Below are 20,112 nucleotides of genomic sequence, written 5' to 3'. Positions count from 1 at the left end.
AATTTCAACAAAATCGAATTAATTATTTCAAAAGGCCTATTTTTTTTCTACTCCGTACGTTCAAATAAGCCCATGATTCCTACAGGCCTTGATATGTTGGTGAAAAAAAAACTTCATCTTTTAGAGAAGTTAGGGGAAAGGGAACTCTTCCTTTGTCGACGGATATACTAAAAAATCAACCTGTTTCATAGTTCTTGCTCCTACCAAGGGTTGGAGGTTTTAGCTAGATTTTATGTATTATTTACATATAAAGCAAGAAATTATGTTCAGTCGTTTCTTTTAAACATTTTTTCCGATATATTCTAATGTATGTCATTTTAGACGTGAAAATAAAATGTTTTTAATAATACAAATAAAAAACTTTTAGCCCCCAAAATGACGTTTACTTCAATCATGATGCAATTGATGACGTCAATGAAAATAATCAATACAAATTATAACTTGTACAAGTTATTTTAAGCCTTGACTTGCGTTGTCAAATTCTTTTACTCTGGAAGCTCCTTTCAAAAAATATCATTTTAGGTGAAACGGAACTCCAACTCGTGTGGATCCTATCCAAAAACGGATAAATATTTTGCATTTTCCTCCGGGAACATTACCAAAACAGGACAAAATGTATACAGTGGAGACCCAAAAATAGAATGAATAATTTAGAAAAAACGTCTTTATTATGGAATCAAGAAATGACAACTCAAAAATAGAAGCTGCCATCATGATAGTGTTGTAAGCCATGGACATATCCTTCACCGCCAAGAGCTGCTTATCTATTCACCAGATGGTTTAAGCTGTTATTAATTGTGAAGGAGAACATATTCTTTAAATATTTTTTTAGCTATCTTATTTAAAGAATATGTTCTCCTTCACAATTAATAACAGCTTAGACCATCTGGTGAATAGATTGGCAGCTCTTAGCGGTGAAGGACATGTCCATGGCTTACAACACTATCATGATGGCAGCTTGAAGCAAATCTAAATTTGGATGAGAGGTGTGGCAGACTTTTTTCTTCAAGACGCCCCAAACTACAAAGTCCAGACGGTTGAAGTCAAGGCTGGAGTAGGGAATCATGAAGGCAGACCAGAAGTGAGTCATATTATTACTGGAGAAGTTTTGGTTCCATTTAGCTGTTTGAGGCTGTAATGGACTACTTGATTGTATAAGCAGTAGTGATAGTGATGCATATGGTTTCTGCAGCCTTCTCTACACTTACACAGGTGCGGAGGAGATGTCATACGAGTTGTCTTTTTTATTGTTCTTTCGACATTTTTACGCTTGGAGATTTTGGTTAATTTTTTTTTTTCTTTATTTTTGTTTCAGCGGTCGTTTCATTGTCTAATGAAATGCCGTCATACAAAATCGTAATAAATTCAACTGCTATTTTTAGATTCCGAATCTGTAATCAAATAAAATATAATTAAAGAAGACGAAAAGAACACAGTATGATATAGCTTTCAGTTTATTGAGCAACGTATGACGTTGGGGGAAAACGCTCTATTGTATAGGTGAATATTTTCTTCTACTAAATAGAATGTAAAAATAATATAATTTATTCTAAAAATAATTGTCCAATTCTTTTTGTATAAGAAGAAAAAATATATTTTTATAGAAAAGACGATTTCATTGGGAAAAAAACAACAACTCCGGAACACATATATAGCTCAACGGAAGAAGTTAATTTTAAAGCTTATAAAAGAACGGAAGTCATAAAACGTTATGAGAGGTGGACGGTGGGAGATATTGTGAACGTTTGTTGTATACATGTTACATATGCCGAGATGTTCACAATTCCTTTTGATGTACCTAAGTATTGTGGCTACAAGGGCGTGTTTTGTTAACCAAGAATTTTTGAAATATTGTAAATATGTCGTGTACAAGCCACAATTTCTTACTCTTAAAATGCATTGAGCTATAATATGGGTCATTCTAATTACCAACTGTTAATTGATACTTTTATATCATTTTGATCTATTTAAATTAATTGTTTATTATGTATTTATTAGTGATGAGACGATTAATTGGGAATTTGATTTATTTTTATTTATTACTTTTCAAAGTTATGAAAAAAATTAACCCCTCCCTAAATTTAAGATTTTTTTTTTTTCTATAAAATTGATTATTTGAAATCTAATTTAATTTTTCAGTTGTCTTTTCCAAAAAAGTAAATTTTTTTTGTGAATAACCAAAGTTAATAGAAATACAAGGTTATGAAAGTAGGTTAAAAAAAATACGATCATATAATTGGAGTATCTAGAATTTTCAACCTGATGTATTGTACCGACTGCTGGGCAAGACAGACAGATTTCGACAAAACACACCATTACTCATAGTTTATGACGTCATTATTGCTAGAATTTTCAATATTATGAATTGTACCGACTCCTGGGAAATAAAACAGATTTCCACAAAACAGGGCACCCCTCATTTACTATGACGTCAATATTAAAAGCGTGATAAAAGTCAAACATCAGTCGTACACCCGTTATGGTATAACTTGTGAATAATTATATATTTTTGAAATGTTTCTCAAAAAAATAATATTCAACTTTTTGTGAAGAGCTGTGGACTTTGAAATTTTTTTACAAAAAATTTAATTTTTTCTGAACAGGTGTGGATTTTTGAAATTTATTTCCAAAAAAAAAAATATTTTTTGAGAATAGCCAAGGGTTTTTCTATAAATTTTTGTTTGAATAGTTGTGAATTTATGAAAATGTTTTAAATACCAAATTTTATAATTTAAAATTTTTTTTCAAAAAATTAGAAAAATAACGTGACCCCGCCCCCCAAAAAAATATATATATAATTATGTGGACCCCCCTGATAGTGAATTAGTATTTTTAGCTATTATTGAAAATATGAGGGAATTGGAATTAACATTGCGATTTATTTGGACTCGTCCCATCACTAGTATTTATGTGTTCTGGGCATTTACAATTAAAAATATGCCACAGAGTACTTATATTTTTGTATATATATATATTAAAATAGTGAGTAATGACACCATAAATATATCCATAGTTCATGGAATATTCAATTATGACATAATTGTAATGCCAAGTGTTGTTAATCCTTTCTTTAATATTATTCATCTGATTCTTTGGATGTAACTCGTACCATTTGCTAGCAAAATTGTACAAACTTGCACCTTGTAGTCTCTCATTTCCCAGGTAATTGAATTTGAGAGTGATATTAGGAAGCAAATTTTTAAACAATAAAATCCAGGGAAATATCTCTGGGGGATTTGGGTTCATCTGAACTGGGAGAAGCAAAGGGAATATTGGGTGAGGAGACCGCATCACTTTTTAATTTCTTCCTGGCCTTTAAGTCCAGAAGCTCAGCCTGGAAATTCCGCTCAAAATCATTAGATGTAAAATGCCTATCACAAATCTTAGCATTCTTAATATTAATTGGATCTTTTCACTTGCAGACTGAGATCCCAAGACGCTGAAGCATCAAATTTTTCGGAGGAAATGCAAAATGCAGGGCATCCCGTGGATTGGGACAGCAGAGCATGGCACAAACAAGCTTTCAACCTCGAAATGATGTAATTTTTGCTGAACAGGTCCAAATTAGTGCACTTCAATTCAATGAAATTATTTGAACTGCTGCAATAGTGATGTCACAACGTTAGTTGAGTCAGCTAACGCCAATCAAACTGCCTTAGAAGATCCTTGTTATCTTACCTTTATAAATAGTCACCTTGTTGTTCCTCAAGTTGCTCAAGCAAACGTCTAAGACATTATTGAGCACGTTTGGCTTATGTTTTAATTTTGTTGTGCCATCGTTGTAGCTCCTTCCACCAATGTTAACTGATTTTCGGCTAGATTTAATATCCAAGGCCTCTTTTGTTGTTGCTCCGAAATTTTTACAAGTAGAAAATTGTCATAAAAATGAAATTGGTTTATTTTTGTTTCAGCTGTTGTTTGGTTGGGCAATGGAACCTTTTAATTAAAAATAGTGGGGATAAAATTGTAATTATATGTTAAGGTTTTGGTCCCCGCTCTCTAAATAGTTCATGTGAACTTCTCTTAGGTGTAAAGCAAGATAAATCCCGGGATCCCAAGAGTTTAAACTTACACACCTCTATTAAGATCAAAGTGTGGCATCTTAATATTTCAATCCGTCAAGGTTTTTTTTTTTTTTTTTTGTATAAAGTAGAAGGGTCATAAAGCTTAGAAGTGTTTATCACTACCAAAAAAAAGCAAACACGATATTTTAATCACAAATAAATATAATCTATATCTCTTTTAAAAACATTTGACCACCAATGATGAAACTATTTTATAATAATGATCTCTTTTTTCTTTTCTTTTTCAAAAAAATAAATAAATAAATAACAAGATAAATTTTGCAATTCCATATCCCGATTAGCCCCTCATAAATTTCGAAATAACCTCATTAAATACAGAAGATGTTTAATACATACGTATTAAGTCGATACTAATGTTCATTTTATATACAATTGTATTGTTTCCATATAATGTTAATATTAAGAGTTGTTACTGAAACAAAAATACAATATAATAGATTCAATATCCAATATAAGAAAATAGAAATAAACTTTTAATTAGTTGTATAAATTATGTGAATCATATTTAAAAAACATCGAATTCTCCACCTTTCTTTGTTCTCAGGGATTACTTTTGTACAACCTAGGGTGGTTTGTATTTAAACTTGTTTCCAAATTTTCTTAACAATTGGGCGGAAAAGTTGTCATGTGGTAAGAAAATAATTGATGCAAAATTCCATTATTCTAAGATGCCATCTTTAGGTCGCACGAATTGGTGCTTCAGTTTGAAAAAAACAAGTATTATTTATTTCGTCAATAAAGATACTAAAAAAACATTGCTCGTTATTTTTGCATACAAATATTTAGATATTTATCAGTCTAAGCTATAAAAAGTACTTATAAAGCTTTTCTCTAATGTTATTATAGGGAGCAACAAGAGAGAGATTATCTGTAACTCAATATGCGTAGGTTCGAGTTTCTGTCGTTCCTAGAAAAGAAAAAATGCTTGATGTTTATGGACTTCAAAGATAATTCAGATGAAGTACAGGGTTGATCTTATCTAGTGATACACTTTTATTTTTTTCAATGTATCCATAGTAAAGTTTAAAAAAAAGGTTTTGTAATGACATTTATTTAACAAAATCATCTAAAAATAGTATTGGGCACAACTTTTATTGAATATTAGAGCCCTCAACTCTTATAATTGTCTCAATATGAGGCCTAAATCCCTCGCAGACCTTGACTATGTAGGTAGTCTTGAGCTTGGTCCACTCCTTTTTGATGGAAGCCTCTAGAGGTTGGACTATCGTGTGAGGAGTCGAACACACCATCTCCTCCAAATGCACCTAGATTTAAAAGTACAAGGGGTTCATGTCTGGAGAGAGGATGGCCAAATGTTGCGGTTCCAAAATTCAGGAAATTTGTATTTCAGGAAGGTCTTAGTGGCGTGATGACACGAAGCTCCGTTTTGAGTTAAAAAAAAGTTGTTCCTATACTTCAAGGTAGTACTTTCTTATCCAAAAGTTTGATGTAAGCATCTACATTGTGCCACTGCTTCCTCTCTATATAAATGAGAGGACAGACTCCACAACGTCCAAGATCATGGTTCCGTCTGGATTTTTTTGCTCTGAAGACATGTCTCTGTGAGACTGAATGGCTATCTTGATATTCGTTTGTGACGTAGCGGTTGTTCTGCTTATTTAAAGTGGCATCAACGCTAAATATTTTTCATCAGAAAAGAGTAAAACTTTGTCCGAATTTTTGTTTGCCTCGAGAAAATTTAGAGTCTTCTTTGCTTTTTCTAACCGTCTGAGATTGTGCTGCTCAAAGATAAGATGTCTTCTTGTCCTCCTCTGTGATTTACAGCAATATCATTCCGGATTAAAAATGATAGAGTTTGTACTACTAGATAAGATCAACCCTGTCAATGTTAAACTATAATTTTTTTTTAATACTTAATAAGTGCTACTCCATCTGACCAATTAAAGAAACATTTAAAAAAGTACGACTATTTGAGCCTCTTACTCTATAATTATAAAGATGGGTTTGATATTGAACAATACACTTACACTACACAAGAAGCAGTGTTAGCGATGTAACGCCATGATTTATTGGACGATTCTCAAGAGTCTTGTTACAACGGTTCTAATAGCGGTTCGAGCCAACTCTTGAAGCATCCTTATAATGAAATTACTCAATACATTATTAATCAATCAAATCTTCATTATTGCAATTTGACGCAAATAATTAAATATTTTATCTTTTCAAATTGGATTAAAATGAAGGGGTATCATAATTCATAATATCATAAATATATTTATTATTTTTTTCGACAATGTGGCCATTCTGAAAACTGTTCATTTGGAAATATAGTCATTCGACAATGCTTCCGTTTGGCAAAATGGCCGCACACGTTTTTTTTTCTTCAAACTTACACCGATATGTAGTGATGAAAATCCCGAGTACAATGGACATGATAAAAAATGGAAACTGAAAATCAACATGGTAAACCAGACAATTTGAAGAGAGAGAGAGAATAATACTCATGACGTTTCATTAAATCAGCTACAATTAGCTGTGACAAGGGAGGAAGGAGAAAATGATATATACAAGGACATATTCTAGAATTACTCCGATATCGATCCCCAATTCTACTCTGAGTCCAACAAGGACTTACGACTATAACTCTGCAACAAATCCTCAGGGATACACTCCGTTTTTTATAATCAAACTGTTAGGTATCACCATCTTTTGTTTACTTTTATTAACATGACGTAGGGATTACTTTTTAACCATAGTCAATAAATGTACCTTTTTAGCAAGAAGTGTCAACTTGTATATATATTTTTTATCATCATAGTTTATGTACATCCTTTTATATAGTAAACCTTGTAAAATATAAGACAGTGTATGATCGTACACCCAATCCAATCGTCTACTTTATTAACTCTTCCTCTGCTCCGTTACTTTCGTTACTAAGTAGCGTTATTTACTAAACACAACACAAATGTTCGACCAGATTTTGAATATAATTGAATCTATTTAGGAAAGGAATTCAATAATAATAACAACTGTTAAGGAAAAGAAAATTCATTCTTCAGATTACCAATTCCAAAAAAAAAGGACGAGTAAAAAAATCACCCGATTTACATCACTACCGATATATGTGACCTACAGATGATATTGTGGCACAAATTTTTTTTGCAAAGGTAATTGCCGTACCACATGACAACTTTACTACCCAAACAATAATCAAAATTCGAAAACAGTCATAAAACAAACCGACCTACACATTACACATATAATAATGGGTTTTTTGTTTTGTTTTTTTAATATCATTCTTGTAGGTATAAAAGTTAAATAAATAGCCACCTATGTAAGCCTTCCAGATATATCTATAATAATAAGGTTTCATAAATTAATTTTGTTTTCTATTTGAAACGATGTGTAGGCGAATTCCCTCAAAATTGTATGGTGTATTTTTCTCTATTTTAGTTAAGATTGATTCTTTTGTTGTGACAGTCTCTTTTTATTTTTTAATTAGGCTTAATGATGGATTAATAGTAGTGAAGTAAGGTCAATTTAATGCCTCTCGAGTTCAATTAAAAAACTATTTAATGGTGATTATACACATATGTTTGTAAATGGTATATAAATTAAAAATATTAATGTAGTTTTATGGATGTTTTATTCCCTACTGAGAATGAACTTAAGTAATTTCGATACAAGATATCACTAAAGGTTGTCATTAGAGAGGAAATACTTGCACACAATCCTTTGATAAAGATGCCTGATAGGCGATAAAAAAATTGACTTTAAATATATTTTTAAACATCTTCAAGTTTAATTTGTTCATATCATAGGTTGTAGTAAAAATAAATATATTATTTTCAAACGAAATTTTTATTTATCTCCTTGGAAATCAAAACAGAGCTTACATGACGTTTGTACTTGATGATTTCCATTATGTTGCCCACATTTCCGACATTTGGCCTTCCAGAGCGTGATGCATCTTTGACATTGAAATTACTAGAACAGAATCGACAAAACCAAAATACCAAGTGATGGGATGTTACAGTATCAGGATCATCTACAAATCTCACAATTTCAGCTCCCTGGCTTGCGGTTACCCCTTTATCGAAGAAGAGCTGTAAAATATGGCATGTTTTCTTTTTGCTGGTTTCCATCTTTGGCATGCACTTAAACAATACTTAGTCAAACAATCACACACCACTCTAAGTTTTTTAAGTACGAAATTTTATCTTTCTAAACACATCAAGTGTAAACTGATCTCAGTGTCACAGAGCTGGTTGACAATGGCTTTGAGGGACTCGATGTTTGAATGACATACACTGCAGGACATCACCTCAACATCCAAACAAAAGATGTAGTTCAAGAGGTTTGTATCAGGGCACCATATGGGCCAAAAGTATCAAAATAGTGTGTAAAAGAACTTAATAGACTCATTTAAATGATTCTTGCAACGGAGAAAATAGGTGTATTCCATTGCTGGTATCAAAAGTGGCCTTTTCCCCCTCACAAGCCTCTTTCCACCAACTTTTTGATAAATCTCTAGATAGCCTTTTGTGAACCCCAGAGATCTCTTGCATGGCCCCTAATCAACTTGAAGGGATTGATCTGGGCCTTTTTTCTTTAACTCATCCATTTCCAGTCTGGCTCGTTTGAAGGAGGCCCTCTTCCTCTCCAACGTTCCGGACTAACTGATGTGCGTAGTTTTGCGCCAAGGCAAGAAATATACTTTATATATATATATATGGACTTCACACTAGAGTCCAAGATTCGTTGGAGAAATTGTAACAATATAATTTTTACCTATGCATAATCCTCGCAACTCCATCCAAACAATTCAAGGAACATTAAAAAAGACACAGGTGTCTGTTTAAGATTTTTTTTATTCAGTTGATCTTTTGTTTATTGTTAAAGTGAATTGCTGGATAATAATTTATTTTACATGTGTTCATGTCACTCAAAAATATGTATGTAATTCAATTGAGGGTCAAATAGCTATAAAAAAAAACAGAATAAAATCACCGTGCATGGAAAGGTGAAAGCAATTGGGTCCGTCAACCATGCCAATGAGGTGTCTCATATTTATTTTTCAGAGAGTTGGAAACCGTAATACAAACGAAATTGACTCAGGGATCGGGTTGCGTATTTTTACAATTACATTGGGTAATAATCATTTTGTCCAAATGAAATCAAGCCAAAAAAGGAATTTATCTGTGAGCGCAGAATCCAGAACAGATCTCAGTATTTCTCTCAGTCATATGAGTTTTAAATATCTGGAATATATTAATTCGGGGTTATTATCCTTCAAAGTCATTTTTACCCTTATAACAATCCCCAAATTAAAAGTAAGATTAATAAAACTTATGTAAAAGTGTTTTTATTGATTCTGTATCTTCTTCTGAATTTGATATGAAATATTTCTATTATTCGGCTGAAAAAGGATGAAAAACGACACTCTACATACTTTAAAAACTTATAACTAACTTATTCATTATACATAGTGATGAGGAATATCATAGATTATATTTTAGAAAGATATTCAAAGTATAACTTAAAGAAAGATCTATTTAAAAAAATTTGCATCTCCAAGGATTTTTGTTTGCCTCAATGATCTAAGTGTCCAAGCCCGACAGGAACTCTGGATCACTCTTTAAATTGTGCCCTCCATTTCTTGCACTTTTTGGAGAGGTTGTGCCTATCCTCCTTCATCTTGTCCTCCTTGAAAACCAGTCTCCTAGAGCACATATCAATTTCCATAGTGTTAGCTACCTCAACTTCAGCATCAAAGAGATCTGAGATGGGCTACACCTTTGCTTTTTTCTCACTCATGATGATAATATGACGAAATGTTTATTATAGCTTGTTTATGCACAAAGGATATCTGTACCAGAATATAATAAACATAATCACCAAGCCTTTCTATATATATTCATGAGAAAATTAACATTTATTAGTAGTCGACATTTTGCTGCTCCTCTTCTGTACACGTATTATTTTACAGATACTATAGAGTGCTGGATTTTTTTTTAAATCAGTCGTTTAAAATCTGAGATTTTTGAACTGTTTGACTCTGTAAATTTTCATTTTACACCCAGTATAAAGTTTAATTAAAAACTATTAATTATATAGTTGAACCTACCTCTTTTATTTCTTCATATTTATAGAAAAATAAGTAACTCCATTAATCAAGAAAAAAAAGTCTACTGACCAATTTGGGTATATTAATATGAGAATATCAGATCATTTATCTTAAAAGTTGTTCATGTATACTTCCTAAAATCGTCGATATCGAAGGTGAAAAGAGGCGTATGTAACAGATCCATACAGTGAGCCCTTGTTATTTGCAGTTTGTACAGACCAAGTATGTACTAATGAACTAGTTTTAGTGTTGTTTATGTCCTTTATAATATTTTTTATATTGATAAGAATTATTATTATGAGTCAACATATGTGACCCTTCCACGGCAAAGAATGTGGGAAAGATTTTCAAGTAATACAGGGAGTGGATTTTAAATTTGGGGCAAGTTTAGATCTCAATATCTTGACAATACTGAGATTTATATTTGTTCAGGTGTGCTCATCAGATTTAGCTAACAATACTCTATAAGAAAAAACAGAAAATACTTCAAATGTCCTCCAATACGTAACCGTGCGGCCATTATTGTGTGCCTCCGTCTGGGTGCACGCCCAAGAACGTAAATAACTTCAGAGATAATTATGCCAGAAAGCCTAAACTGATGTTAAAACATCTGTTATCATACTAGATTTTTAAGTTGGTGCAGTTTGTGTAAATCAAGTAATTGGATCTGGATATATTTTTAAAAAACCAACATTATTAATACCTTTATGTTTGAGGCAAAATAAACGTGGACGCCTAACTTCCTGGATCTGCACCCCTTGGACTCCTTATAGCCGCCAACATGGGCACAGTGCTTTTCATCAAGGTCTATTCTATGTTCAAGGCCAGGTTTGAGGCTGTAATAGAAGCTGGAGGGGGTTGCTTTGAATAATTGATTTCACTATGGACCCTTAATTGTAAGAGAAAGTGATTTGTGAATTGCTGAATTAAGTTTGCCAAATAAATTGTATTATTCAGGGTGAGGACTCAAAAATTAGAATCTTCTGCGAGGTCGTTTAGCCTCAGTTTTAAAAGTCATAGAATTTTATACTTAGCAACATTCGAAAGAACTGACAAAAAGCTAAAATTTGATGTCTGTTTTGATTTTGTGCGATAAAAAATGTCCGAGCAACAAGCAAAGCAGCAAAGGATGTGTGATTTCCTCCGCGCATAAGTCGACAAGTGAGCACTGTTCGAACAGGAGAAATGATCGTGTTTTTGCTGAATCAAGAGCTCAGATCGAGGGAACCTTAAGAAACAAACATCCAGCTCAGGTCATGGTCCTCGGCATCCTGGCATTCGATGGCAGAAAGATACCTCCCTACTTCAAAGCCAACAAGAAAGTCAAGCCGGACATCTACTACAAGGTCCTCCGATACTGTGTCTTGTCACAGTTGAAGAGTACGTTCCCCAGGCAAAACTATATATTTACCCAAGATGGGGCCCCTGCACACACGTCTAATAAGGTGCAGCGTTTGTGTAGGGAGAACCTTGCTGCCTTCTGGGTGGAATACTTCTGGCGTTCGTCCTCACCGGACATGAATCCCTTGGACTTTGCTATCTGGTGCATCTTGAAGAACAATACGAACCTAACTTATCACCCGAATGTTGATGCCCTGAAGGCCGTGATAACGGAGGAGTGAAACAACTTGTCCTGGGACTTCATCAAGGTCAGATTTTTTCTTTTCGTCCCCGTGTTGAAACCATCATTGAGAATGGAGAGGGACATATTGTATAAAACGTGTAGAAAAATTGTTGAACTATCAACTCTGGATTTAAAAGTTTGCCATTAAAATTGCACAAAATAAAAATATTGAGAACTGAAAATGGCTTTTAAAATTGACCTTATATTTGAGTCCTCACCGTCAACACAATCCATAAATTTCCCCCATTTAAAATTACCACCTTGTGTATTGAAACTTCTTCCTTTCCTTGATTTTTGTTTAAGAATTTTAAATGTTGACACACAACATATGTATGTAGTTTTTTTCAAAATTATTTTTTCAATAGTTCTATGAACTTTGCCACAACATAAGTCCAAAACAGTTATTTTCCTAGAAATTACTATATTTACGTTAAAATACATTTTTCAGTTGCTAATTTATCATGGCTACCAAACACTTTGTTGGAGTAAAAATCTGACTACGAGTGCACATGTAATGTACCTTTTAGATTGGTTATATATTTTTAAAATATTAACGATATAACCAATCTAAAAAGTACATCAGAAATAACAGGTTTTGGAAATGAAATCCACATATTATGGCCAAAAGTTTGGTGGTGTGTTATCACTCCTAATTTGTAAATTCAAAATGATATGAGGCGGGACAAGAAAAATGAAACTAGAATAAATATATTTTTTATATATTTATCTTGTAACCAAAAATGTTTAAGCTTTATTGCTTTATTGTATAACACAGCCTTTCCTCCGGGGAAAAAAAACAGAAAAAAGGCCTTGAATTATATGATAATTAGCCAAATAAGTCAATCAACCCAATAACTATTTATTTCTTAAGAACTACAAGACTATAATTGTAATATTATTTCTCCAATATAAATATATATATACGATGAAAGATCAGCAAGAAATTGAATTCCTGTCATTTTTGAAACGGAGTATAAGTATAAAATATTTATTACTTAGTTTATTTTTCCAAAATAATAAATTATGAAATACCCATCACCTTTCAAGTGAAATGAGTCAATCGATAGCCAACAACAAATTACATAGTGTATTTTTGTGTTAACAAGGTAACTCCGTATATATTGTCACACTACCTTAGATATAATATATATACTTCAATTTGTACATGCCAATTAAGTGAACTTTATATTAATGACCAATTAAATCCAGAGATTTGCAGGGATATATAATTTGGGTAAAATCCGGATAAATCCTAGAAAACCCGATTCTGAGGGATCACCCCTAATATGTACGTTATGGAAAAGAATGTGAATATATTAAACTTTCACTAATAATCACTATCTATTGGTTTTGAGGCTCAGTCCAGCATCAAACTTACTTTTCTGTTTGGTCTTAAAGGATTCTTTCTGGGCCGTTTTAAACCGATTTTTTGATCCATAATACACAGACTCAGACCGTCGACCGTTTTTTTTTGTTTTTTTTCGGTCCCATTCTATAGATAAATTTTCTTTTCGCTCTCATATATTATGAGTTAGATCACTGACACTAATGTTTTAATTATATTAAACAAAGATCTTACATAGATAATCATGAAAATCTAAAAAGTACAAGATATTTCCTAGAACAAATATTTTATATATATCAGATTCAGAATAAATCAAAATCCATCCAGCATTCATTTATTACAATTTGAAATCACAACCATGAAACAAAAATATTTAACAATTTCAATATGACAATTGCTAAGACCCATTATCATTCTGAATTCATTGAGACCGAATTGTTCCTTTGTGCCGGTCTATACCGATGATTTCCTTTGGACCAGTCTAGATTGATATTTTCTTTTGTATTCATCGATACCGAATTTTACTTGTGGACCGATCAAGGTGGAATTTTTCTATGAGACTGTCCTATACCAAACTTTTTTAAAGAACTAAATTAATTCGGGTCAACAAAAATCATAATGGTTCTTGACCGGTCTAAGATTTCCAAGACAAAACCCAACACTAGTATTTATATTCCAAAAATTAAACAACTGAGAATGATTGAATCCCCCAAATAACGAACAGCGAATGAGTAAGGGTTGACTGTAAATGAAAAATAATGATTTACCTAAGTGAACCTATTTATAATTAATAGTGCTTAATCCTTTTTCATAATTTGAGCTACAAAATCTCCAAACTAAAAAAAAAAAAACTTATAATTATGGGATGCATACTGTAATTACCTAAAATATTTTCTTGTGTTGTTGTTTTTTTTTGCATAGCCTCACGTTCTAAAAAAAAATATTAATGGTTGAACAATTGGAAGCAATATATTTTCTTTATTAAAAGTAAGTTTTGGACAAACTTAAAGTATAATTAGTTTATATTTACAAAATACTATTTTTGAGGAGAGGTTAAATAGATGTATGTAATAACTTGAAAATGAGTGAAAATGAGCTGGTCTATACTTTATAATTATCTACCAAGAATGTCATAATAAAATAATAAAAAATGAAATAAAGAAACGTTTCGTTAGTCAAAATATGACAAAATAATTTTAATTTGAAGGTTCTTCTCTCGATTAGTCCCTATCAAATCTGACAAAATATGTATTCATAACATTTTTATCACTAAATAGCCCAAGAAGTTGATTTTGAAAATATCCAGTTATGGATACTGTATAGGACCATGCACTGCAATGGAAACAAAAATTGATCTCATCCAGATCTCAAATAAATGCATTGTGACGATTTTTTTGGTTTTATTTAATAATATAGATGGTAATAGCAATTTATTTTTATTTTTATGACCTCTATGGTCATTTTACATTCAGATTATGGTTTTAGCAATAGTAGATCTTTTAAAAATACACAGTTTTGATTTTGATTTTTCTCTGTGTTGGATTATTTTAGGAATAGACGCGTTATGAAAAAATTTCAAAACTGTTTTAGGATGTATGGTACTATTTGAAATCATTGTTATTACTCACATTTTATCCTATTTCAACTCTTACTTGTCAATACTAGCATTCATATGAATTTATTAAGTAAAAACAATCGTAGCCGTTTTACTTCATAAAGAAAAAAAAATCTTCTATAATGGTCCTAAAGCTAATTCCAATTACCCAATATGAAAAACCACTCCTATTTACAGGGTATGCGCCTATGAAATTAGACTTTTCTTTCTAAAAATGATCTTTTATTGTGAAAAAATGGTTACAAATTTAATTTTCAATGTATGCGCCTTCACTAGCCACACATTTTCCCCATCTTTCAGGCAATTTATGGATACTTTTTCAAAAAAAAATTGTTCGTCTTTGATTGCAAACCAGCCATCTATCCATTTTTTTTTGCCTTCGCCGTAAGAATCGAAGCGTAAATCATTGAGTGCGTGACCCATCGATGCAAACAAGTGATAATTGGAAGGCGCCATAATGAAACTTCAATACAGCGAAGCTGCTCTACTTCAAAACATTATTCAAATTGCCAGGGTTACCATGTTGATTTTTGTTTTTTATATAACATACCCAAAATATACAGGATTTTCATCACTATTTATGTCAAAAGATTCGATCTTAGCACACTCACACCCTTAATAAATACAAATATAGAAATATAACAATAGGAACAAAAATATTGTGCGAAATATGCTCTATAATATGAAAATTAGGACTAAAATATAATTTGGTATTAACACTCCCTCCCCCAAGTAAAGCTTTAACGCATGGTATCGAAACAAGCCAGTCAGCTTGAGAAAATACATGGTTGTAATGATATTTTTTCCCACGCAAGATGTCGCTTTTTTATATCACATATAACATCATTTTATCATTTTCCCCCCTTTTCCTTGATAATTCAGTTTAAAGGGTAAATTCATAGAAGTGGAGTAATAAGTTATTGAAAGTAATATTCAAATCTCCTAACGGACAATAAAAAAGTATTACAATGACCACTCCCTTGCACAAATATTGGTCACGTGGTTATTTGTTTTGATACTTTGTTTTAAAGTTGTATTCCCTCTCTCCTAAGAAAATTCATTCTAATTTTGGCAATTGTAAAGTTGTATCCAATATTTCTGTAATTGTGCCAATTAGCAAAATTATTCTAATCTTTTCAGATTAGTTCCTAATATGTGAAGCCATTTTTTAACATGTTATCAGTTGTATTTATATCAATAACAAATTAGTAATGTCCATGCTATTTGTCATAAATGGATTACAAGATTAGGCACATCAGATGAAAATTTGATGTAATTAAAAAGTCTTATTAAAGCTATTTGTTATATTATTTAATCTATATATTTTTTCCAAATGTTCCTTCAAGTTTGTGCTGAATAACTAAGACATATCTTCCCATATTCGAAAATTATGTTCTTTTTACATTCAATTCAAGATATCAATTTCTAACTACAAGTCCATTGTTAAGAAATGGGTTCATTAGTTCGGTAGATTTTTGTTATATTTGCTACAGATGTGTAAAAGTTATTCACGTCTTGAAAGTCAAGAATGAAAGAAGGTCCGACGAAGAAATGCTTAGCTATTCCTTGAGTAAGAGGCCAACAATTTTGATTCAATGTTATTAACTCTGTAAACGAAGATGAATGGAGATTATGCTTTTGCCTCGTTTTTTTTTTTTTTTTTTTTGTGTGTGTGTTTGTAATGAGGATTACTGGAAAAGTTACCAATATATACATTAACAATAAGAGCCCATTAAATTTTGAGACGTTACACATAACGTTATTTTTCTATTTTTTAAAGCAGTATTACAGATAAAGTTACATAAGACATTGAGGTGAAACTTTGTATTAAAGTTATACATGTTAACAGATAGAGGATATTAAATTTTGAAAGGTCAAGGTCACAAAAAATCTTACAAAGGCAAAATCGAAGATACCTTTCGTAGAAGTTGAGATACACAACTTAAATTAAATTTTGAGAGGTCAAGTTTAAAGTTTCACAACACAAATTGAGATACATTACTCAAAGTAGTATCATTTGTTGTTAATTTTTAGGCGAAATGATTTTAGGCGGGGGTTTGTGGTCTAGATGATAAATCCACTCAAACAGGCTCATACAGTACATATAACACGTCTTTACCTTCATTGTATCACGTAACTTTTTCTTAAAAAAGAAACAGAAAAAGGCCAGAAATTAGCCTAATAATTCAATCATACCAACTGATATTTATATCTTAAGATTATCATTGTCAAATGTATTCAACAGTACAGATCCATATATACTTCATTATATTAAAATACTATAGGGTATTTTATTACATATTGTATGATAATAATACTTAGTATTATCACATTAAAAGCATAACTACAGGGTGTCCACGATAAATTGGAACTATCTTAAAATTCAACCTGCTTGCTAAAAATGGAATTTGGAGTGTATTTGTTTATATGAAAAAGTTAGACATGATATTAAACAATAAATTTATTCAACATGTCCTCCCTCAGCAGCCACCATCTTTTCACCACCTGTCATTCTGTCGACAGTCCAGTTCTTCTCGTCGGAGAAGAAGATGATTCTTCCTTCATGGCTGTTCAGGTCATTGAGGATACGCTTACCGTTGGTGAGCCTGGTGGCCTTCCTGGATGCCGTGAGGATGTGTTGTTTGGCCATTTGGTATGACCTGTACCCGAGGTCCTCATTCACAGCCTTGGAGACCAGCTGCTTGCTCACTCCACAGTTATTGGCCAACCTGGACAAGAAAGTCCCCGGCGAAGCCTTGATGGACTTCCGGAGGCCTTCAAGGAAGCGGGGAGTACGGATTTGGTCACTTCTCATGTTGTGGGCCTTGCAGCAGACCTTACCCTCAACCTCCCAGGCATTGAAGATCTGGTACACCGTGGTCTTGGGGTAGTTAAGAAGCTTGTAGATAGCAGAGGGCTTGTGTCCCGCGGGAGCCAATTCGAGGATGGCGTCTCTCCTTGCTTGTTCCATGATGACTATTTTCTGTTGTCAAAACAATTGTGGTGGAAGTTATAGTGTATTGTTCACGCAACCGTTTATATTAGTATGATTTAACCCCGAATATCCACATTATGGATCTGGATGAAGTTTAAAGTAGTTCCAATTTATCGTGGACACCCTGTATACATTTGTATTTCTATATGACAAGCAATAAAATTTCCTAGTAATAATAAGATGGTCGAAAAATATACATAAATATAGTCATTTATAAGACGGAGGATGGATATAAAAAAAATTGTATTCCTGTCCTTTTGGAAACGGAGCATAAGTATAGTATAACTAATTACTCCGTTTATTTATCAAAAAGAATAAATTATGAAATGGCAATTGACTTATCAATTGAAATGAGTGAATCGACAGCTGACAACAAAATACAGAGCGTATTTTTGTGTTACGGAGGTAACATCGTGACAAATTAAAAATATATATGATAATATAAAAAAATAAAAGTCGAGTTGACATGTATCGATTTAAAACCAGTCATTCTTTTTCAGCCATAAATTGCATGTTATATTCAATTAATCATTCAACATTCATATAACCTTGCGGGAATATGGGATCTTATTCTCTCATCGAAGAATTTCACTTTATTTTTATTTTATTTTCATGATAAAACAATATCCTTAATGTATCATAATTTTTCATTTATTTATTATGACCTCTTGGGGGTTCACTTGTACCATCGTTAAATTACCAACATTTTATTATAAAATACCGGAGGACCGTCACAAATATTTTTCTTTTGAGATGGGTAAATCATTAAAATAAAGCAGTAAAACGCGACTGTTAACTTGAGTAGATTCCTGGTCACACTTGTATATTTTTCCGATATAAAATGTCGCTCTTTATTATACAAAAGGTGACACCACTTTACTTCCTCTCAATACGTGTACGACTTCTTATTCCCTGCGAAGAATTCAACTTGTTAATTTGGCTAAGGGGATGAATTCATACAAGCTGCATAGTTAGTTATAATTAGAAATAGGATTTGTGAAAGAGCGTAAGGAAAAGGTGGGAGCGAGGCATATGGTATTACTGAATTAAGACCCAACTGATATATGATATCTATATATATGATTATGGAGGGATAAAATGAATTACTGCTATGAAGAAGAGAATCCTCCCCATTTAAAATTGCATTAGCGGATAGTAAAATATTATTTAAATTAATAAAAATAAATACATTTTATCCTATTTATTTTTAAACAATTTAAACCAAAAATATAGGGAAGAATGGTTTCTTCAGAAAGGAGAAGTGAACCCTACGACGGCTTATTTAATAATGAACAAAAAAGAAGAAAGAGCACACGTCATAACTTTTTTCTTTTTTTAATCACTTAACTCAGTTCTTTTCTTTACACAGATCCCTTACTTAGTTTTAACCAACGCCTCTTATGAAAACCGAAAGTATTGTTATTTCAACTTCTCCTTGATACAAATATTGATCAAATGGCTTTGGGAAGAGGTAGGGGTGTAAATAATATCCTATTTTTTCCTACTCTTAATTTCGATTAAGTCTTTTTATTTTTAACAAATATGCATGGCCTTTTCTTCCCAACTTATTTTTTTAATTGTAAAGTCCCATATTTTCCAACTCAAATAAGATATGATATTTTTTTTTTTTTTTTGCACTCACTAAATAAATGAATAATCAACATTTACCGAGTGGCATACCATTTTCCCCTGCTGAAATAGTAAGGGTCACTGTTGTAATAGGAGACGCTTTTTCAAAATTATCTATATTTTTTTTATCTATATGAATCAGGTATCTTTGTAAACTCTCACTGTAGATGTACTTTCATGTTGTACATTAAAAATGTTTATCACTTATTTCCAACTGACAAAAATCTTTAAAATTAAAAGCCCTTTTTGAAGACCTCCACTTGGCTCATATTACTCCAGGCTTTTGGTAATATGGGGCACCAAAGTTACATTACTATAAAGAAAATTAAATTGTTTTATTTAGTTACAAATTAGATAATGATTAAGGATGTACCGATACCAAAATTTCAGTCAATTCCAATAACATCTTTATAAAGACTTTTTATACCGATTCTTCATTAATATTATGCATAAAGGCATTACATCAACAAATCAAAAAATGATTTACTTTTTTAATGTTTCCCTTATTGTTAATTACGGCTTGATAAGGAAAAACATCAATATATAAATTATGATTATAATTAGATGTAAATAGTTTCAAATAGAAAGTAATTAAAAAGTGAGTTCCTTTCTATGCAGAAAAGTCAATTCATGCCTGGTTGGCACAAATATATTGCCTGTACTACTGAAAGGACTTTTATTTTCAATGGGTGGACCTGAAATTTGTTATGCAGGTCTATTATTATTGCATA

The 20,112-nt window shown here is 32.0% G+C and overlaps 1 protein-coding gene across 1 annotated transcript; it reads right to left on the bottom strand.

The window, feature by feature from the left end:
* Nucleotides 1-3,199: 3,199 nt before the first annotated feature.
* On the bottom strand, nt 3,200-8,191 carry LOC121129429 (uncharacterized). Its single transcript, XM_040725151.1, has 2 exons — nt 7,943-8,191; nt 3,200-3,334 (listed from the first exon to the last, which is right to left on the bottom strand). The coding sequence occupies exons 1-2, from the start codon at nt 8,189-8,191 to the stop codon at nt 3,200-3,202; spliced, it is 384 nt and encodes a 127-aa protein (XP_040581085.1).
* Between the last annotated feature and the right edge of the window lie 11,921 nt (nt 8,192-20,112).

This window comes from Lepeophtheirus salmonis, chromosome 14 (genome assembly GCF_016086655.4).
Source record: "Lepeophtheirus salmonis chromosome 14, UVic_Lsal_1.4, whole genome shotgun sequence".
NCBI lineage: Eukaryota > Metazoa > Arthropoda > Copepoda > Siphonostomatoida > Caligidae > Lepeophtheirus > Lepeophtheirus salmonis.
Note: the sequence above shows the minus strand (reverse complement) of the source record. Positions and strands in the feature narration are given on the sequence as shown.